Source organism: Myotis yumanensis, unplaced genomic scaffold (assembly GCF_028538775.1).
Source record: "Myotis yumanensis isolate MYYU_CA2020_CCGP unplaced genomic scaffold, mMyoYum1.0.hap1 SCAF_11, whole genome shotgun sequence".
Lineage (NCBI taxonomy): Eukaryota > Metazoa > Chordata > Mammalia > Chiroptera > Vespertilionidae > Myotis > Myotis yumanensis.
In genome coordinates this window covers 10,467,254-10,488,993 of record NW_027223762.1, presented here as the reverse complement: position 1 = coordinate 10,488,993, position 21,740 = coordinate 10,467,254, and the positions used below count along the sequence as shown (strand labels likewise).

Genomic DNA, 21,740 nt, shown 5'->3' with positions numbered 1-21,740 from the left:
GCACAAAGCAACTGCTTGGGAGCCAGAGGGAAGGGGTGTGGCCACCCGCTGGCCCCTCCACCGCCCGGCCCCATGTGCCCTTCCAGCTGCCCTCCAGGCCACGCCTCCACGCACCTTTCGCTCCTGTACTTCCTGGAGCTGCCAGGCCTTTGTTTATGCTGTTTCCTCTACCTGCAATGCTCTTTTCCTAATTGTCTCTCCTTTTCTCTGGTCGAAACCCTTGCTTTAATCCTCCTTGAATTATAAATTGTTGTAAACCGGTGGTTCTCAGAATGTGGCTCTTATCCATTCACCCATAGATGGACACTTATGTTGTTTCTTGGCTATTGTACATAATGCTGCAATGAACTAGGGGTATAATGTTAAGTGAAATAAGTCAGAAAGGGAAAGACAAAGGTATATGATTTCACTCATATGCAGAATCTTAAAAGAAGCTGAACAAACGAAATAAAACGAAAACAAACTCAGAGAACAGATTGGTGGTTACCAGAGGGTAAAAAGGTTGAGGGGTGGGCAAAAGGGAGAGGGGGGTCATTTATATGGTGATGCGTAGCAACTACACTTTTGGGGGTGATCACTTTGTAATGTATACAGATGTTGAATTATAATGTTGTACACTTGAAACTTACATAATATCTAGAGGCCCGATGCACAAAATTCGTGCAAGAGTAGGCCTTCCTTCCCCCAGCTGCCGGCACCAGCTTCCCTCTGGCACCCGGGACCCGGGCTTCTCTTACAGCCCCGGCTTTGTCGGGAAGGTCTTCCAGAAGGATGTCCGGTGTAATTAGCATATTACGCTTTTATGATTATAGATTTAAAAAATGTGATTCCTAAACCCAGCCACACCAGCACCTGGAAAGGTTAGAAATGCAAAAGCTTGGGCCCCACCCCAGACCTGCTGACTCAGAAACTCTGGGGAAAGGGCCCAGCCATTGATGCTGTAACCAGCCCTGTAGGGGGTTTGAGAAATACCGGTGTGGATAATAGCCATCCCCACTGCTGCCTGTGGAGGGCAGGGCCCCGGGGCCTAACTGGCACAGAGTAGGTGCTCAGGAAATATTTTGCAGATAAAATAGAGAAGAAAATGAGAGGGGGGTGAGACCCCTTCACCGGAAAGCAATCCCAGAGCCCAGGATCAGGAGGTGGGGTGCAGAGCTGTGGGCGATGGGCTGAGGTGGCCATGCTGTGGCTGGGCGTGCACAGAGAGGTCTGTGTATGTGGTATCTCCCTAGCACCTGCCCAGCATCCTTTCTCCCTGCAGCCTCCCAACCATATGGGGGGCTTCTTGGGGCAGCTGGGAGGAGGCAAGCTTTGGGGGTCTGAGCTCCTATGCTCTGGCCAGGGTGGGTCAGCTGAGTTAATGTGGGCCACAGCAGAGCGAGGGGAGCTAGCCTTAGGGGAGATGGTGGGAGGCCAGGAATCTGGGTCCTGGCTTAGAGAGAATTAGGGAGGCAGGGCACCAGGTCCTGTGTGGAGGGGAGAGAGGGGCAGAGGCAACAGGAAAGAGGACCAAGAGCATTCCAAGCCTCAGGGCTGGAAGGACCTCCTCGGATACCCATGTTATGAATCAGTGCCTGGCCAGGAACCCACGGCTCTGGCTGGATCCCGATCTTGCTGCTTCCCAATCTCTTTTGGCCCAGATGCATTCAGTGCTGATGATCTGCCAGGTGCTCTTTGAAGCTCTGTACTTGCATTCTCTTGTTTCATTCTTATAATTGCTCTATAAATTAGGCACTATTACTTTTTATCACTTAATCTGGTCAGCAAGAAGGAACCCCGATTACCATGCAGAAAAGGTCCCAAACAAAGGCCCTTGACGTTTCAGGACCGGCAAGCCCCAACTCCCATCGGCACGTGGAGAAAGCCTTTGGGGGCCCCTGTGCCATGTGCCGGACTGTTACTCCTCACCTCAGGCCACATGTGCTCAGCACCTTGTTTCCCCTGTTGAATTCAGCTCAGCCTGGGAGAAAGGGGTGGAATGCCCTGATGCCACGCTACCTGTCCAGGTCCTGACCCGGCTGAGAGTGTGGGGACCCCCAGGGAGGCTGCCGTGGACTGTGCCTGTGCCTCAGGCCACTGTGGCGCAAGGTGCTTTATGCCTGGACCAGCATTCAGGCCTCAGGCAGCCCTGGGCTGTGCTTGAGAAACCAAAGGTCCACGAGAGCCTGGGTTAGGACTCGAACCCAGGTCTGAGTGACGCCAGGCCCTTCCCCTCAGGCCCTGGAGCACGGCTTTGTGAAAAGCACGTTGTTCTCGGTCAGCATATCATTCTTCCTCGATGTAGTCATAAGTCACAGGGCAAAGAGGGAAGCGGCGTCTGGTGCTCCGGCCCTGACTGTGTTCACACGGCCAGCTAGGGGCTAAGCCACCGAGAAGGGTGAGCAGGTGGCGCGGGGCTGCGACCCTCGAGGAGGCAAGGCATAGCAAGGGGTTCATTCTCGCCTCTGTCATGGGACCCGTTTCATTCAATATCTTTGCTGAGTGAAGGAATTTAAAATATGCTTATCAAATCTGCAAGTAGCACCGAATTAGGAAGCATCGCTAATACTCTGAAAGGGGAGACTCTGATCCACAGGGACTGGGAGCAGCTGGAAACCAGTAACGAATTTAGCAGGAACAGATCTGAGCCCAGGCTGGTTTCCTCATCTGTCAAGTAAGGGAACTAATTAGTCAATCCTTCCACTGGGAACTGGCAGGAGGGGCTGAACTTCTACTTAGGTGGGCTTAGGGAGGGCAGAGGCGGGCTGGACTTTTGGCTCTGCCCTTTACTACAAATAACTTCAAGAATGTTTAACCTCTCTGGGTCTCGCTTTTCTCACCTACAAAATGGGGCTGATAATAGCTGTCTCACAGCCATCTTGCAATTAAGTGAGGTAATAAATATGGGAAGCTGACATGTGATACTCACTCAAGAATGGCTAACCTCCTCCGCTCCCACAGCACATCCCAACCAGAGCTATTCTCAAAAAGTGCATCACTCCCTCCTTGCCCCATGCAGACCCCAGCTCAGGGCCCTGCATATGCAGCCATCACTCACTGCGACAGACACACCCGCCATCTGGCTGCGACTGCTGCAGGGAGATACTCAGGGACACTGGAGCTCCGAGATCTTTCCAAAATGCAAAGCTGATTATGTCACTCGCAGAGCTTAAGCCCCTGCTGAGGGGCTCCCAGGAGCCCACAGGATCAAGCCAAGCTCCTTAGCCCGTGTGAAGGAAGGCCCCTCAGGATCTGGCCAGCAGCCTGGGCCTCCTCTCTCCATTGCCTTCCTCCCACCTGTGTGCAAACAGACAGCACCAGGTGTGAAAGCGGGCTGCTTCCCTCCCCAGCACCTTGGCATAGACCAGGGGTGGGCAAACTTTTTGACTCGAGGGCCACAATGGGTTCTTAAACTGGACTGGAGGGCCGGAACAAAAGCATGGATGGAGTGTTTGTGTGAACTAATATAAATTCAAAGTAAACATCATTACATGAAAGGGTACGGTCTTTTTTTTTTTTTTTTTAGTTTTATTCATTTCAAACGGGCCGGATCCGCGGGCCGTAGTTTGCCCACGGCTGGCATAGACCCTTCCTTCTACCCCAGCTACCTTTCCCTCAGGTTGGCCAGCAGACCTTGAATTTTCCAGCTTACTTCCTGGATTCCCTTCTCCTGGATCCCCTCCTCCCATCCCCCACTTAGAATGAATTCACAGGTCCTTCTCCTTTAGCACCCACCATCCAGCACTGCAACTGCCAACTACTGTCCTAGCCAGGCCACCAGCTCCTTGAGGTAAGGGACTGTGTCTTGTTCACCTTGGCACCCCCAGTGCCGAGACGGATGCACCTGACATAGGGAAGGCACTCAAAAATACTTGATGTGTGACTGTCACATAGTAGGTGCTCAATAAATGAGTTCATACACACAGAGAGGCACACGTACAAATCCACTAGCCTGCACAAGTGCAACCATGCATGAGGCTCCAGTGCCACTCTGATCATTATGACTCCAATGTGCTCTCCAGGCTTAAATATAATCATGTCACTTTACATTTACATATATAACTCTTTACAGCTTTCAAAGCACCTTCACATGTGGTGGCCTGTTAGATTAGGGAGCTACCGTCAGCCCCTCTCGAAGTCTGAGGCTACGCTTTGACCTACATTTTAACTCAGCTCACTGGATGGATTATTTTAAGTCACAACTTCTCTTTCTGATGAGCTGGACTATGGCGATAATAATCTCTCAAATTTATGGTACATGGTAATTAACAAAGCATTTCACATACATTATTTCATTTTTATTCTTACACTTTACAGGAAGCAGAGATGGTATTATTCTTTTTCCATTAGACAGGCGGGAAATCTGAAGCCCAGAGAGGTTATCTAACCAGGAGAGAGCCAGGAAGTGAGGCCTTTAGAATAAAAATTTAAGTATTTTGATTCCCAGCCTATGGGTCTTTCCACTACACACCCTACTGCAGTGATGGCGAACCTTTTGAGCTCGGCGTGTCAGCATTTTGAAAAACCCTAACTTAACTCTGGTGCCATGTCACATATAGAAATTGTTTGATATTTGCAACCATAGTAAAACAAAGATGTATATTTTTGATATTTATTTTATATATTTAAATGCCATTTAACAAAGAAAAATCAACCAAAAAAATGAGCTTGCATGTCACCTCTGACACGTGTGTCATAGGTTCGCCATCACTGCCCTACTGTGCAGTGTGCTACTGACACATGTGCGCAAGTGTGCACACACACACACATACACACACAGTGCAATTATAAGCATGCAGGCAAACCAAGGTGAAGGTACACACCGGCCTTCACATGTACACATCCACACACAGCTGTCCCAGGAGCCTCACACCGAGACACGGTACCCATCTCTCCAAGAGAGATGCATCCCACCGAGCCCGCCCCCAGAGCCAGCCAGCCAGACGTACGTGCTCCTTCAGAACGTACACCGGATGCTCCTGACCCGCACCCGCTGAGCAGATGTCTCAAGTTGGTGTTTGAGTAGAGGGGATGAACTTGATGGATCTAGCCAGCCACTTGCCCAGGCCCCCTGGGACAAGAAGCATGTGCAGCCTTTGCCAGCTGGCTGGCTGGCCTCCCAGGGCCCGCCTGTGATTGTGAAATTCAGTGAAACGAATTGGCTTCTCCGGCCAGCAGAGCCCTGTCTGGACCGCCTGAGTACCAGGTCTGCAGAGAGATAGCCACAGGACCCCGTACCCACACACTCACGCACGCATGCTCACATGCACGGCCTGCCCAGGTGGGGCCTGCAGAGAGGTGAGCAGCAGGTGTGCTGCTAGACGATGAGCAGGGAGGGACGGAGGCTGACGGTGTGAACGGCCGCATTACACGCGTGGCACTGGAATCACTGTAAATGCTCATGCTTCCACACAGCCCTCCAGAGCCGCTGGTCTTTCTGATCTCGGTCACCTCTTTCATTGGCTGCCTAGTGGACCTCATAATAATAACTGAGGGGGGTCAAGATGAACCAGGACATTGACCCTGAGATGATCCTGGGAGGTGACAGGCATATGCAATGCTAGCACCACATGGCAGACCCTTCAGAATCTATTATATTTACAGCATCTGCAAAAGGCCTCATTGCCTACTAGTCCTCGTTCCAAGTGTTGCATGTACTGCCAGTATTCATTACTAAATTTAATATTGCTTTCCTTGTGATGTTATTCTTTTCAATAAAGATGATTCATTAAATAGACCTCTAATTTAATTTTGTACTGTGTTAGACTTTCTTCCATATAAATAAATTCATATCCAAAAACACCATCTTTGTCAGTGCGTGTCGTGATTCTGCAGTTCAGAAATGTGGCCACCAGGAGGGAGAGCTGCATTTGCACAGGGTATCTGGGTCTGCCCCTAAGCCCCCCCCCCCCCCAAGGGTATATTTAAATGAGGCGCTTAGGGTGGCTCAAGCTTTTCCTGGCATAAGGGGGTGAAGTTCATCCCTGCCATGGGAGGACCACATGGCACAGGCCGGGAGCGGGGCTGTGGTGGGGGTGGGATGGGGAGGAGGCCTGTTGGATCCAGCCGTGGCTTCACAGGCTGTGTCTGTGCCCGCAGGAGGGAGAGGAGCAGGAAGAGGCGCGTGGCAAGGAGGAGCGGCAGGAGCCCAGCACCACTGCACGGAAGGTGGGGCGGCCTGGGAGAAAGCGCAAGCACCCGCTGGTGAGTGTCGTGGCAACCCCACAGCACACACGCACACACGCACACACGCAGTGATGGGTGTCTCGCAGGCCCCTGGGTATGTGAAGACACTGCGATGTGGTCGCTTCTCCATTCCTTGAGCCCCTCAACCACTCTCACGATTTCCCTTTTCTACATGGAACTGTGGGTTCGGGCAGAGCAGGGACTTGAACCAGGCCCCTGACTCCCGCCTTCCTTCTGAAAGGGCAGCAAGAATCCTGACAGGGCAGAACTTGCTTTGGCCTAACCTGCCTGCACAGGCCCCGCCCTCCCCATCCACACACCCACCCAGAGGACTGGAGGATGGGAACTGAGTTGGGGGCCTGATCAAAGTGAGTAGGGAAGACATGCAGGCTAAGAAGGCCCTTTGTAAGGGAGGAGAACTGGGTCCTGGTTAAGTCCCACGGAAGTGTAGGCACAGGCTGCCCGCAAGCCCCAGGCAGCCAGGTGCTGCTGCCCCCGAGTCTAGGAGGGGCTCAGGTTGCCCACGATGAGGAGTGCTCTGGAGGGCACGGCCTGCGGGCCGTAGCCTGCCTTCCTATGCCTTAAACTGAGTCAGAGCAGTGATTATCCGCCAGCACCAGAGACAGCTGGTTCCTTTCTTTTAGCCCCTTCCAGCTGCGAATGGGAAACTTGAGGCAGGAGGGTAAGGAGAGGAGCCCGAGCTCCGGGTTTGTGACTGCCCTTCAAGGAAATGCTCTCAGCAGAGCAGAGTCTCCCCTTGGGCAGCGCCAGGGTGAAGGGCTGGCGTGAAAGGAGACAGCTGAGGGAGGAGGGCGGGCCGCAACAGCTGGGCCTGGGTGGTTCTCAGGGTTTGGGAACCTGCATGGTCGAAGTGCACCATTCCCAATTCTGCTTGAAGATTTGGAGAGGAAGGGGATGGGAGGGAGTAGAAATGAAGGCATTTAACTGTTAGTTTTAGGCATTTTAATATTAACGTAAACATGAGTATTTTATGTCCTGGAATGAAAAATTCACATGAAGTTGAAAGATGAAACAGGGGTCTTTAAAGGAATGTCCAGCTTGCAGCAGACTCCAGGATGCATCCTGGGGTGCGTTCCCAGGGTGCCCCTCCATTCACCTCCACCCGCAGGGCACCTTGTGGGAGAAGGGGGGCACCGTGCCAGCTGGAGTGGGTGGAGAGCCAGGCTGAGTCAGAGACCACGTGATTGCACACCTGCACGTGTGCCCATTACCCACCATCCCCGATCTGGGTGCTGGGGATAAGGGCCCCCACCTATAGCAAGTGAAGACCTTGCAGCCCTTTGACTCCTCCCTGTGAGCCCCTGGAACCCTCGGGAGGGCACGTCACTGCGAGGTGGGTGCAGCCCCGGGGGCAGGAGGGAGGTGTGTGGAAATGTGTCCAGAGATGTACACAGGAGAGGTGAGAGGGGTACGGCCGAGTGGGGGAGGTTCAGTGCGCGTTCCCAGCCTGGAACAGGGCCCAGTGTGGAAGGAGCAGTCTGCCTGTGGAGTCCAGCAGACCTGGTTTAAACCCAGCTCCACCACCGACCACCTGGGTAACCAGGTCCCCCTTCCAAAAATCAGAGATGATAAGCATGCGTTCCTCCTAGACCAGTGGTTCTCAACCTTCTGGCCCTTTAAACACAGTTCCTCATGTTGTGACCCAACCATAAAATTATTTTCGTTGCTACTTCATAACTGTTATGTTGCTGCTGTTATGAATCATCATGTAAATATCTGATATGCAGGATGGTCTTAGGCGACCCCTGTGAAAGGGTCATTCGACTGCCAAAGGAGTTGCGACCCACAGGTTGAGAACCGCTGTCCTAGACCCAGGGAGAATTCAATGGATTCAGTCACCGAAGAGCTAGTGCTCAACAGAGATCTGTCCTGTCCTTGCTGGCCAGACCTTCCTCTTCAGGAGGCCACAGCAACCTCAGTTTGACAGAAGAAACAGCACTGGGTTGACCGTAGCCCAGCTGTGTGATCCTGGGCAAGTTACAGAACGCCTCTGAGCTTCTGCGTGTTGGTACAATATGGCCAGAAGTCATACCTGCCCTGGCCACTCCAGTGGTGCTTTGCATCAGCAAAGTGAGTCCAAACGCGCACGCAGGCCGTGTTCTAGATGACACCTCAAGATAGGCCCAGGAAAGGAGAGAGAGCATGGGGAAGGCAAGGCTGATGGGAAGGCGTGAGGCTGAGGCAGCTGTTGTGACAGGACCCCTTGCACATCGGGGAAGCAGAGCAAGACTGACCCCAAGGAAAGCAGCCAGCACAGCCCTTCCTGGACAGCAGGGGCGGGGGTAGGGGATTGGGCAGCCGAGGAGGAAATTCATGCTACAGCGAGAGGTCAGTCAACCCCTGGTCCCCGGGCCTACAGGCCATCTGGTTCTCTTGTGCTTGAGCAAATGCTTGACCTGGCGCCTCCCTCCCTCCCTCCCCAGCAGAGGAGCACAGCAGGGAAGGTTTCTGGGGACCTGGTGCCGCTGTGGCCCTGAGAACGACTGGCCAGGGAGCTTGGAGCAGCTGAGTGTGTGTCATCCAGCTAAGCTGGAAAGGGGAGGGAGCTGGGCTCGGGTCCCATCAGGTGGAATAGAGGGAGACGTGCTGGGAAGCAAGAGGGAAAACCTGGCTTCGGGCTGGGCTCTTTATTTGTGCAAAGGTTGCATGAGCTACATTTGTTAGTGTCCTCGATATCCCTCCCGGGCCCAAGGTTAGGAAATCTTTGCCCCCAAGGCCTATCTGCTCTGGGTGCCTTCCACTCATTCCTGCTCCTGCACCTGCCTCCTGGCTGCACCCTCACCCAGTCCTGACCCCAGGATGGTTTCCCAACCCCCAGCCCTTCCTCCCCCAGGACAAATACTTCATACCTGCCGAGCACCTACCGGGGTGGGGGAGGCCGCACAGATCGGTAAGACTTAGCTTTCAACCTAGGAAGCTAGAAAGGAGACCACACATAATTCTACCTAACACAGCCCGTGGCACATCTCTGCTCAAGAATCTCCAGGGACTCTGTTTCTTATGGAACAAGATCTGGAATGTTCCATCTGGCTCCTCACCACGGGGTCTCTCCTGCCCCTGTGCTGGTGCTCAGTATCCACCTCTTGCCACAGAAACAGAAACCCCCTCTTCTTGCTGCTCCTTGAACACATCAAGCGTGTTTCCCAACCTTCTCTTTTCTCTGCCTGCCCCAGAGCCCAGCCCGTCAAGCCTGCCTTGCAAAGGCAGCCCGGCTCAGCCATCACCAACCACACTGATGCTCCCTGTTGAACTGTCTGTAAAATTAATCAAAACGAACACCGAGAAATTAAAGACATGTGCTGTCACCTGTCTCTATACAATTTGAGAATAAGCGTTTAGAAACTTTTCTATCAGTTTGATACTATGGCCACATCCAAGTGCATGATTTTGTATTTCTCAAAAGTCACATTTCTTGATGGATTGGGAATTTTTTTAAAAAAAGGCAAAAATCTAGCCTCTCACCCCTGACAGTTGGAAAAGCAGGTGGAAAGAACCTGGCTTTCCACGAGATGTGATGTTTGGTGCCACCGGCCTGGTAGTCACTGAGCTGAGCCGTAGAGCACTGTGTACCCACCTCACTGAGGACAGAGACCGTGAACAAATGCTCAGAGCTGTGCAACACTTGATGCCTACAAAGGCCTTTACAGCAGTGACTCATGTGGTGCTGACGGCAAACCTGTGAGAGAGAGATCGGGGACCGCTTTGCCACCTTCCTCACATTCAGATGAAGAGACTGAGTGAGGTTCAGAGTGGATGGCCTCCACACCTCCCGACCGCAAAGCCCACAGGGCTCGTCCCTCCTCACCCCCTCCCGTCACGCCGTCCCGAAAACCGGGTGTCCAACATTTCACTTGTTAGTATGTGAACGCAGGGCTGTGTGAAAAAGTGTGTAGATCTGGTCCAAAAAGCATACAGAGAAAATCTAACTGAGGAGGGCAATTGACCCAAATACCAGGGAGCGCACGAGGAAATGGGTAAGGCTGTGGTGGTCTGAGGCGGGAGAGGTGGGCCCACTGAGACCGAGCATGGCTTCGTCTGCGGCACTGGCCTCAGAGCCAAGACACTTTCTTTCGATCAGAGCCGGCAACAGGAAACAGGAAGCCGCTGCCGGGCAGGGCGGGGCTTAGGAAGGGAGCTGGCACCTGAAGTCAGGGCCTGCGGGCTGGCGGGTGCCCATGACAGGGAGGAGGGGACAGTGGCACGCCGGGCTGGTCTCTGCTGGCCAAGAGCGTGAGCCTGCGTGTGGGTGTGAGCAGCGGGGGTGGGCGGAAGAGGCATCTTCCTGTTCGCCGGCTCCCAAGGACGGCACAGAGTACGAAGCGAAGATGTCCGAAGCAGGTTCCTGCCTGGTCACAAGCCCAGACAAGCCCTGCGACTGCCTTTGTCCTTGGCGCTGCTCACAGCTGGGGTACCCGGAGGGGGGTTCCTGCCCAGGCCCAGCAGACCCTAGGGGATGACCAGCCCTTCGGGGCTCATGGCCTCTTTAGTAGCTCTGTGTACTTATTCACTGAAGATTTATACCCATCAACTCCCTCCAGGGTTAATTTTGCTCAGTGGGAGCACCCTGAGGTCACTTGCTAAGAATAACCCAGAAGGGGAGGGCGAGAGGGCGGGAGGGGGAGGAGGAGCTGGGAGCAGGCGCTGAGCTCAGCCAGGCCGGCCCAGAGCCAGCAGTTACTCACTCCACGCCGAACCACCAACATGACGCCTGAGTGAGTGAGTTCCAGAGGGCAGAACTGCCCCACTTCAGAGCCAAAGACGGGGTACGGGCTGTGGGAAGGCAGGGAACCCTCCTCTGCGGCAGAAGCCGGCCGGGTCCCTGCTGGGACCTGCTGGGAGTCTGCAGCGCCGGCTCATCTTCCAACCTGACATGACCTTCTGATTCATCTCCAAGTTAAGACAGAGCCCAGATCCCCTCTGTGTCCAGGTCAGAGCTGCTCCTTCGCTCGCCCCCGGAACGCTGGCTCGGCGACTTGGTGCCCTCTTGTTTTTATGCACACTTCCTGCAAGCGTGCTCGTTTCGGCAGCGCACACGCGCACACACTGGCACGGGGAGGACGCACAGGAGGCTAGCACGGCCCCTGCGCCAGGATGACACGCACATTCGCAAGGCGTCCCGTGTCTTGGGCAGTGCCCGGTGGGCGTCTGAAGAAATATGAGTCAGAGCACAATGTGAGGCACTCAGTAGCAAAGTCGTGACTTTTCACTATAAAAATATTTGTGTAAGGCAGTCTGTGAAGTGAAAATGAAGCGGAGTTCTACCTGGGGTATTGGTGCTCATATGTTAACTTGCATTTCCTTCATAAACCACACACACACACACACACACACAAACTTCTGAAAGAGTCCTTCCTGGGCCCAGCCCCTCCGGAGTTCCCCTCCCCGCCCCCCCCCCCCGCCCCGCCCCCTCATGAGCCTGCTGCCCGCCTTACCATGTTTTTGAAGGTGTGAAGAAAACGGGGCTGTCTTTCTCACCAGGTTTGAGACTTTTCTTGTGACTGTGCCCTGCAGATTCACCTGTTCGTCCCCCACCCGACCAGGCAGATCAGCAGCCACGAATGGCTTCCAGCACCGAAGCTCCTGGCCTGTGGGCTGGACGTCAAGTGCGAACACGTGTGGGCTTGGGCCTTCGTAGGGGGTCACCTTCGGAGTCCATGGAAAAGTGGGAGGCTTTCCTACCTTAGGACCTTCCTGTGTGAAGTGTGGAGGGGGAATGGGCACGTGGATACATGTTGTGGGGAGGCCCGAAGGCCGAGTGGAATACGGTTTCGTTTAAGAACAATGGTTTCCATCGTGGCGGGAGAGGCGGTCTGCAGGCAGCCCGGGCGGTTTGCGCTGTCTCCCCTGCAAAGTGTGCTGTGTGTATCTGGAAGGATCTGAGGGGTGGGGGCCTGGAGTGATGGGAGGCGTGTTTGGGAAGCTGGCTCTGGCGTCCCTGAGCATGATGGGTTGAGCACAGAAGAATGCAGGGAGATGGAGGAGGGACGGTGATGCCAGGAGACACCCCCAGAGCCCGCCGGGGCAGCAGTGGGGGGGACAGAATTGGCAGGGCCCGCGCTGCCGGCGCTCCAGAGGAGGGAGAGGAAGGGGCGAGAACAGATGTTTCCAGACCTCAGACATGGCGCCAGGGTTATTGTCAGAGACCGAGACGTCGGAAGGGAGCAGACTCGTCAGGGGCCCTTTGGAAGGCCGCTCCAGACTGCCAGTGGGAGGGGCATCTCAGTGAAGTCCCCAAGTCTCTGTTTTATTGTTTCAAAAAAAATCCCTCCCTGGCCCCTTCCCCAGAGTCACACATTCCAGGGCCACCTCCAGCTAAAGGCAGTCATTCCCTCAAGCCCCAGCCTCCCCGCCAGGTCCCAGCTGCCCCCTCAGGTCCCAGCCTCACCCCCTCAAGTCCCAGCTGCCCCCTCAGGTCCCAGCCTAACCCCCTCAAGTCCCAGCCGCCCCCTCAGGCCCCAGCCTCCCCGCAAGGTCCCAGCCTTCCCCAGGTCCCAGTCTCCCCTCAGGTCCCGGCCTCCCCTCAGGTCCCAGCCTCCAGGCTGCTCTGGAGCAGGCTGCACCTGCACCACTCCTGCTGGGGCAGGTACTCGCCAGCACACGCCTCTGGCAGGGCTGTTGACACTGGGGCTCTTTCATCATCCTCACCTCGGGAATTTTGTGTTTCAGTTCTGCCACCTTAAGAAAGATATAACCAAGTTGGAAAAGCTCCAGAGAAGGGCAGCTAAATTGATCAAGGGGGAGCAAGGCTGCCAAGTGAGGACAGACGAAAGAGATTATGACTCTGGAGTCTGGAGAGACAAAGGCCGAGAGGGGATGTGATTAAAGCCATGAAATCATGTCCCAGGGGTGGGGCAGGATGAGCACACCCCAGTGCTGAGGTGGGGGAGGGGGCAGGTAGGTACCCATGAGAAACTTCAGGAAGGTACACGAAGCACAGAAAAGCAAGCGCCATCTCCCCAGTGCGTTCCCTTCTTACCAAACCTGTCACCCTCAGCATGGATGGTAGAGGTGGAAAACGAGAATTTCAAGAGATTGACTTAAATACGTGCATCTTCTGTACATAATGGCTTTTGCAAGGGAACCTTCAACTCACCCTGAAATCCTTTGAGGTTGACTTCAAAGAGCACAGCCAGGCCCTCTTCCAGGTGGACAGGTGTCCCCGCTGGAAGCGGAACCCCGAGTGGGCTGGCCACTCACTAGGCATGTGCCTTCTCGCCATGACCTGCAGGGGCACGGGCTGAGTGACTGGCTTCGAAAGCTTTGCTGGGCCCTGACGTTCTGAACTTGAGTCACACACACACACACACACACACACACACGTACGTGCATGATAGAGCATGGTGGAGAGATGACAGAGCATGGTGGAGAGATGACAGAGCATGGTGGAGAGATGACAGAGCGTGGTGGAGAGATGACAGAGCATGGTGGAGAGATGACAGAGCATGGTGGAGAGATGGCAGCGTGGTGGAGAGAGCTTGGGGGCAGGTGGGAAGGCAGCTCCCAGGCTAAATGGTGACGGAAGTAGGACCTAGAGGTGCCCAGCTGTGGCCAAATTTTCCAGAGTTGGCTCTCTTTGGTCTCTGCTCTTTGGTCTCTGGTCCCTTGACCCCACTGGTGGCCCTTTTAGCGGCTCCACCAGGGAGAAGGAAATTGGAGGGGTCAGACTCCTCGTTCCAGAGTACGGGAGCCTGGCTCCATTCGCTCCAGGAGGCTGAGTGGGGGGGCGGCATCTGGGACCTCTCTTGGAAGGAGCCGTGGGGTGCACCTCTCTGGCGCTCCCTGTCTCAAGGCCACTTCCGGCCAGTCAGATCAGAGGGCTGCCAGGGAGGGGCTGCAGGAAGGCCAGGAGCAGAGGAGAGGGGGCCACTGGGGCCCAGCGCCAACACTTGTGGGGCAGGGCTGCCCTGCTTCAGCGGACTGCGTGGCTATTTTCTGAAACTGGATTCAACCTGGGAAAATCCAGGGTTTGGTGGGGCGGGGGGCGGGGGGGGAGCGATGGGCCTGCAGGGGACAAGGAGCTGGAATCGGCTTCGGGTGTGAGTGGAAGGGGACTGTGATTTCGTTGACATCCCTCTGTGGCATCCCGGGCCTGTGGGGTGGGCGGGTACCTCTGGGCGATGGTGCACAGCGTGTGTGTGTGTGTGTGTGTGTGTGTGTGTGTGTGTGGCGCTTTAATCAAGAGGCCAACACTGGCCTGACGCCAGGGTTCCCGGCTGGCACAGAGCTGAGCACTGCCAAGGGCTTTAAAGGCACAATGGCAGCATCATGAGGGAGGGGGAGGGGAGGCCGAGGATGGGCAGGTGGAGGGCCGTCCCTGCATCTGCTGGCCTCTGGGCCTCCCTCCCCAGAGCTGCCTGGGGTCAGAGGGAGGGGACCCCTTTCAGCCACAGTCCCCATCACGGGATAAAAGGGGAGTCAGGAGCCCAGAGCCAACCCAGGACCCTGGCTTCTACCTCCAGGGGCTCCGGGCCTCCCCCTCTACCCCTGGGCCCAGGTGAGTGGGCTCCTGCACCCACAAATGCCCGGGCCCCGTTCTCCATGCATTGTCTCCCTTACCTCTCATGTGCCGGCTTTAATTTTTTGTGGTAAATATAACTATAGTCAAGAGCCTCTCCAAAGTCACTTCCCTCTCTGGAGCCTTCGAGTTCTGCCCACCTTGGGGGGACAACGCCTCACCTGCGAGGGGTGGCTGGGGGTTTGGGGGTTCAGACCAGACTTGCAGCAAAGGGGTGGCTGGGGACTTGGCTTTGGCCTGGACAGGTTCCCTGCGGAAGGCTCCTGCTTGCTTTGCCGTCGGCTTCACCTTGCAGTGGCTGCTGCCAGGAAAACAGCCGGCAGCCTTCCCCCGGCCCTGCTCAGGCCCATCAAAGCCTCCTTTCCTCCTGGGAACCCTGGGGATTTCAGGTTGGGCTTTTCCAAAGACTCAGCCCAGAGCAAGAGCCGCTTCCAGAGGCCTCTCCGGTCCCTGGGTCCGTCTGGAAGTTGACCCCTTAGAAGGTGTGTGAGCCCAGGTAAGCCTCGGGGCCTGTGTCCCAGGGAAAGTGAGCGGAACACTCCCGTCAGGAGAATCCTGACAATTAAATCTATTAATCGTATCAGCATATTTATGCTGGGTCCTGTGCTCCGTCCTGGGAGCTGTCGGTGGAGTGGTTGGAAGGGAGAGGAATGAGAAGACAGATGAGGCAAAGCTCGCTGTCTAGGAGAGAGACGCGCGGTAAACAAATAATTAGGAACAGTGTGGGGAGTGCTCTAATGAGATAGGATGTGCTCTGTAAACACACGAGGCACACAGGGGCTGGGAGACAGGGAAACGCTGGGGTGGACTTTCACCCCACTCCACGGGGCCAGGCGGGGGGTGGGGGTGGGGGTGGGGGGGGGCAGCAGCCTGCCAACCCCCTGGGGCTTTGCGAGCTGGGGGTGGGGGCGAGGCTGAGGTGTCCAAAGACCAGGGCCTAGCACTGAGCCCTCCCAGGTTTGTGTGTGTGTGAGAGACAGACAGACAGGCAGATGACTTTAAAATGTTCCTTCGAGGACAGAAAGTAGAACAGTGGTTACTAGGGCCTGGGGGCAGGGGTGTGGGGAGTTGTTTAATGGGTACAAAGTTTCTGTTTGGGATGATGAAAAGTTCTGAAGAGGAGTGGATGGTGGTGATGGTTGTTCAACAGTGTGAATGGACTTAAGTGCCACTGAATTCATTGTACGCTTGAGAGCGGTTAAAATGGTAAATTTTGGGTTATGTATACTTTATCACGGTATTTTCTTAAAGATTTTTTTTAACTTTACTTTTTTTTTTAATCCTCACCCGAGGACATGTTGAGAGAAAGAGAAAGAGAGGGAGAGGGAGAGGGAGAGGGAGAGGGGGAGAGAGAGAGAGAGAGAGAGAGAGAAACATCAACATCGATGTGAGAGAGATACATTGATGGGTTGCTATCTGTATGCTCATCGACTGAGGATCCAACCCACAGCCCAGGTATGTGTCCTGACCAGGAATTGAACCGGCAACCTTTCGGTGCATGAAGCTCAACCCACTGAGCCACTCCCACTGGGCTCAAGTTGTTTTTTTTTTTTTTAAATGTTTTATTGATTTTTTTACAGAGAGAAAGGGAGAGGGATAGAGAGTTAGAAACATCGATGAGAGAGAAGCATCGACCAGCTGCCTCCTGCACACCCCCCACTGGGGATGTGCCCGCAACCAAGGCACATGCCCTTGACCGGAATCGAACCTGAGACCCTTCAGTCCGAAAGCCGACGCTCTATCCACTGAGCCAAACCGGTCAGGGCTCAAGTTGTTTTTAAAATGGTCCTTAGAAAAAAGGCAGCCTCTGGTCAGTGCCCCTACCTTCAGCCCAGGGCTTTTCAACAACAGCGCAATTTTGACATTGACATTTTGGGCTGAATGAGTAATTCTTTGTTGTGGGCGCCATCCTGGGTCTCACAGAGTGTCGAGCAGCACGCCTGGCCCCTACGCACAGGAAGCCAGCAGTCTGCCCCACCCCAGTGTGACCACCACAGATGTCTCAGGCACAGTGCCAAATGCCCTCTGGGGCAAAATCACCCCCCCACCCACCACCCCACCCCGATTAAGAACCACTGCCTTCAGCAGGTTGGAATAAGCTGCTCAAGGAGGAGCTCAAGGGGTGGGTGGTAGGCATCAGAGAAGCAGGAGGCAGTTGTCCCAAATTCTGAGGGCCCCCAGGAGGTGGCGGCAGGGTTTGAAGATCCAGAGTGAGGCATGATGGGCATGGGCATGGGCATGGGCATGGGCAGGTGCACGTGGGCAACAAGATCGTCTCAAACCTGTGGCCCCCACCCACCCAAGAGAGAAGCGAGTGTGCTCATTGGTGTCATGCCCCTCCCCCTCCCCAGCCCCATTGGTGAGAAGCAAAGGAAGATGAAATTGTCACCTACAGCTGCAGGTGGGGGGTGCCTTCTAAAAGGGCCAGCGGCCTCTGCTGCTCCTTCCTCCTCTCCCCGGGGGGGAAAAACTAATGTCTCAGGGTGTGCTGTGTCTCCTTTCAAGGCAACTACAGAAATAAAAGCAAACAAACACAGAGTTTTTAACAGTCAGGTCTGACATGCAGCGAAGTGGAGACTCCCCGTAAGTGTCTGAGCGGGCCGCTCTCGCTCTGCAGCCGGCCTTCAGCCGCAAGGAAGCACTTGTGAATCCGGAGCACCTGCCAGGTGCCCCAGTCCATGCTGAGTCTAACCAGGCAAAGGTCCTGCCTCCAAGAGGCACCAGCTGATGGCGACCGACAGGGGAGAGGAGAGGAGAGCGGAGGAGGCAGCTGAGAGGAAGGCGTGGAGGTGGGGGCAGGAGCGTGCAAGCCTGGCCGGGATGGCCGCTCTCAGCAGCTTCCAGGTGTGGATTTGCTTGCTTCTCGCCTGAGATGGCCCTTTTAGGGAGCACCCCGCTCCTCCCCAGAGATGTGAAGGATTGCTTCAGTCCCTTTGCCTGTGTACCTCCTTCCTCCCTCTTGTGATCTGCCCAGTGACCCTGGGCCCCAAAGAGAGGGCGGTGAGGGGCTCAGGGTGGGTTCTCAGTGCATAAGGGGGATCAAGGGGTCCACAGCAGGAGTCAGTAGCTCCCCCTAATCCCAGAGCTTTGGTGATGCTGGCTCGCCCAGGACCAGAGAGGATGGGCGTGAGAATGGCCGGGTTGGGAAGAGGGGAGGGGAGCTGTTAACCCTGGGGCTGGAGCTGTGCAGAGTACCCCTTTCCTCCTCATCACCTGCCTCTGAGGGGATGGTGTGTCTGCACTGCTTCAGACAGGGTCCTGCAGGGCTGCCTGGGAGGGGAGCTTACTGGGGCGGCGGGGGGAGGGGGGGGGCGGCCCTGGCTGTGTGAGGTCTCGGAACAGGTGCTCCTGATTGTCTGTGCTATGGGAGCTGGCAGTCAACAGGAAGTGAGTCCCAGGTGGGAAGAAGCCATGTGGTTCCCAGGCAGGAAGTGAATGACATCAGAGTTGTCTTGAGCAGCTTTGGGGGCCAGGGGCCTACCCCAACACGAGGTGTCTGTGGGGCAGCAAGTGGCTTGAGGAAAGGAGAACACGGCCATGGTAAGAAATTGGCTGTGATCTACACGGTGGGCCTGCAGGAATCCCACACCCCCTCCCCGAGGGGTGCCCCGCCTGGAGCTCGGTGGTCCTGGCACAGCCAGACCTGGCGTGGCTGTGGGGGCCCAGGCGTGCCCCACTCTCCAGGCTGCCTGGGCCACTGACTTCCTCACATAAGAGAAAGCCTTGAGGGTGAGAGGACTTCCACCAGGGAGGGGCCTTCTAGGCTGGGGAGCCCTGTTGGTTTGCGCAGGGAGGTGGGGAAAATCCATCTGAGTCCTGGAAAGCGTGTGTGGGGTGGCAGCTGAGGAGAGAGACAGGCCTCTTGCTCCACTTGCATTCCCGCGTTTGACCTCCTGGCTCTGCTGGCTTTGGCCTCAGTGCCCAAACCTAGTGGTGGAATTCTTGCTTCCGCTTCCGCTGGAGGCCTGCTCTTCCTCTTGCTGCAGCCTCCCCGCCCCACTGCTGAGGACGGTGCACATTTGCAGCTTTCCATGGGAGGTGCTCTTCCTGGAAGCAGGCCCGCCCGCCCGGCTGCCACACAGCCAGGGGAACAGCTTGGCCAGGGGCCTGGAGTTCCCTCCGCTCGTGCGCATGCTGCTCCATGTGTCTGCAGGCTCGTCCAAGGAGGACCCTAGTTTAGTCGGTTTTTATTTTTATTTTTATTGTTTTTTCCCAAGGCCCTAGTCTCTCTTTGCCACCCGTGGGGGTTTGTCACCAAATAATAGCAGGCTCAGAGTGGAGATCTTAGACCAGTGGTTCTCAACCTTCCGAATGCCGCGACCCTTTAATACAGTTCCTCATGTTGTGGTGACCCCCAATTTCATTGTTGCAAATGGAACATAATTAAAGCATAGTGATTCATCACAAAAACAATATGTAATTATATATGTGTTTTCCGATGGTCTTAGGCGACCCCTGTGAAAGGGTCGTTCAACCGCCAAAGGGGTCGCGACCCACAGGTTGAGAACCGCTGCTTTAGAGAGAACAATTCTGGACCAGTGTGTGAGTACATATGTATAAACATGTAACTTACACGTGATGGTAGACACATAGGAAGAAAAGTCTAAGAAAGATACTCGCCAAACTGTTATTGATAGTTTACCTGTAGGGAGTTCTTAGGTGCTTGGGGACAAAGCATTGCATTTCCTCTTGGAGGGGGAAGCTGGGGCCACGCGCTGGGGAGGGTGTGCTGTACAGACTGAGAATTGCTTGGCGGGGCCTTGGCTGTCCTGGGGTCTGAGCACCTGGGAGAACCCGTGGGGGCCAAACCTGAGGGAAAGAATGTGCTGGGCTTTGGGGCTCAGAGGAATGCTTCTGGGGGGGCTTTGACCCTCCTGGCAGCTAGTCACTGGGTTTAGAGACCCCGGGGAGAGCTGGGAGGGCTCTGGCACAGAAGTCTGATCAGCCCAGGCTGGTCTTCGGAGGAGGGGTCCTGTTTCAAAGGAGGGATGTCGTGAGGCTGCAGAAGGCTCGGGGGAGGGAAGGCTATGTCACCTCAGTGAGTGTATGTGTGGGGTGCAGCTTGGGCTGTGGAACCAGCTGGATTCTTCTCCCGTTTCTTAAGCTGGAGTCCATAGGTCCCTTGACTTCAGGAGGTCAAGCCCGTAAACCCCTTGAAACAGAGCAAAATTGTGAACGTATGAGCGTCGTGCAAAACTGCGTGAACGTTTATGCGAACAAAATTATCTGGACAGACAGAGTTCCCACCAGAATTTCAGAGTCTCCACGAGAATTCCACGGGTCTAACCCTCTCTGTGCTTCTCCATGACCAGGTGGAGAGCAGTGACACGCCGAAGGACCCTGCGGTGACCTCCAAGTCCCCATCCATGGCCCAGGACTCGGGCCCCTCAGAGCTGTTACCCAATGGGGACTTGGAGAAGCGGAGTGAGCCCCAGCCGGAGGAGGGGAGCCCTGCTGGAGGACAGAAGGGCGGGGCCCCGGCAGAGGGAGAGGGTGCAGCCGAGACCCCGCCCGAAGCCTCCCGAGCCGTGGAGAATGGCTGCTGCACCCCCAAGGACGGCCGAGGAGCCCCCACAGAAGAAGGTGAGTCCCTGGCTCAAGGGGCCGCCTCTTTGGGGCTCACCTGAAAGTTGGAGACTTGGGGCCCAGCAGGTCCCTGGAGGCGTGGGCTGGACATGGTAGCTGAAGGTCTCCTTGCCCAGGTGCGCCCTGCAGGCTACTGGCTGGGTGCAGCCTGCACACAGGTTTTATTTGGCCCATGTAGTATTTTCAACATTTTTTAAAAATTAGTTGCCAATATTTAAAAATCAAGATATTTCACATAAAAATCTGGAGTTTTGGCTTCTTGTGAGAAAATAAAAAAGCTAGACCTGGCAACAGTGGGTTGCAGAATGCCAACATTTGCTGGACTGGGGTGATGACTGTCCTCCTTCCTCCCTAGACACACCCCCCCCCCAAATCAGGCTGTTTGTGCACCTGTTTCCCTCAGCCCCACCTGGCCTGCTTGCTCGCCCATGAGACGTCAGTTTTGGGGATTGCTGTGTTTGTAGCCCCCTGGCATGGGTGCCCAAGGGCAGCAGATGCCCTGCGGGCATTAAAAGCCCAGCGAGCCTTCCCAGCACAGATGTCCTGAGGCCACCAGAGTTTAGATGACTGGACTAAACTGTGGTTGTGACAGGTGGGGGAGGGGCAGGTGGCTGGGGCACTGCCCAGTCCAGGCCTCTTCTTCCTCTGAGGACTTCTTGGTCTAGCCCTGGAGCCCTGGAAAGTTGCCCACTTTTCTCTTTCAGGTTAAGCCAGCGATTTCAGGGCCAACCGAGCTGTAAACATGTCAGTAATGAGCACAACTCGCATTTGTACAGGGCTTCACAGTTTACAAGGCGCTTTCTCATACATTATCACATTTGATCCTCCCAGGGCCCTGCCAGGTTGCTTTGCATATGTGCATTTTAATTTTAAAAAGTCTTCCTTCCAAGTGTGTATGATGGAATGAGTAAATTGATTAATTGGCATAACTCATTCTGCACGGATCCAAACCTCGCATTCATGCCGGGCTGAGAGCATCTCTAGAAGAGACCTCAGCTTTACTAAAGAGTCTTCCGTGCGTTTATTACTCAGCTGATGTCTGTGATGCTCCCGCTATGCGCACAGCGTTTTCTGAGGTGCTCCGTGGTTAGTGTTTTACTCCCCCAAACAATCTTCTTCAAGAGGAATTATTATCCCCAATTTAAGGTGGAAAAGATTGAGGCTTACCAAGATGAAGCGACTGGATCAGAAACACCACACCTGTAAGTGGGAGGTCCAGGCTTTAATCTGTCCTGGTCTCTGGCTTCAGAGTCGGTGTGCCCATCCACTCTCCCCTCTATTCTGCAGTGTGGCTGGGAGGCCCGGGCCCTGACCTGTCTAGGGCTCCTGGCCTCACCCGAGTGCCTCCTGGGCTGTGTCCTGACACCTGGTGGGCGTGTTCAAGGGGCCCAAGTGGAGTAAAACAGAGGAGGAAAGGGAGTAGCCCCCATCCTCCTGTTAAAAAGGCCAGGTG

The 21,740-nt window shown here is 55.2% G+C and overlaps 1 protein-coding gene across 4 annotated transcripts in view; it reads left to right on the top strand.

The window, feature by feature from the left end:
• DNMT3A (DNA methyltransferase 3 alpha) overlaps window positions 1-21,740 on the top strand; it is a 103,866-nt gene that overhangs the window by 30,556 nt on the left and 51,570 nt on the right. For all 4 annotated transcript variants that reach the window (XM_070428808.1, XM_070428806.1, XM_070428807.1 and 1 more), the window contains exons 3-4: window positions 6,079-6,183; window positions 20,014-20,284. In XM_070428808.1, the coding sequence (XP_070284909.1) occupies window positions 6,079-6,183; window positions 20,014-20,284 (376 nt within the window). The remainder of the gene's footprint in view (window positions 1-6,078; window positions 6,184-20,013; window positions 20,285-21,740) is intronic.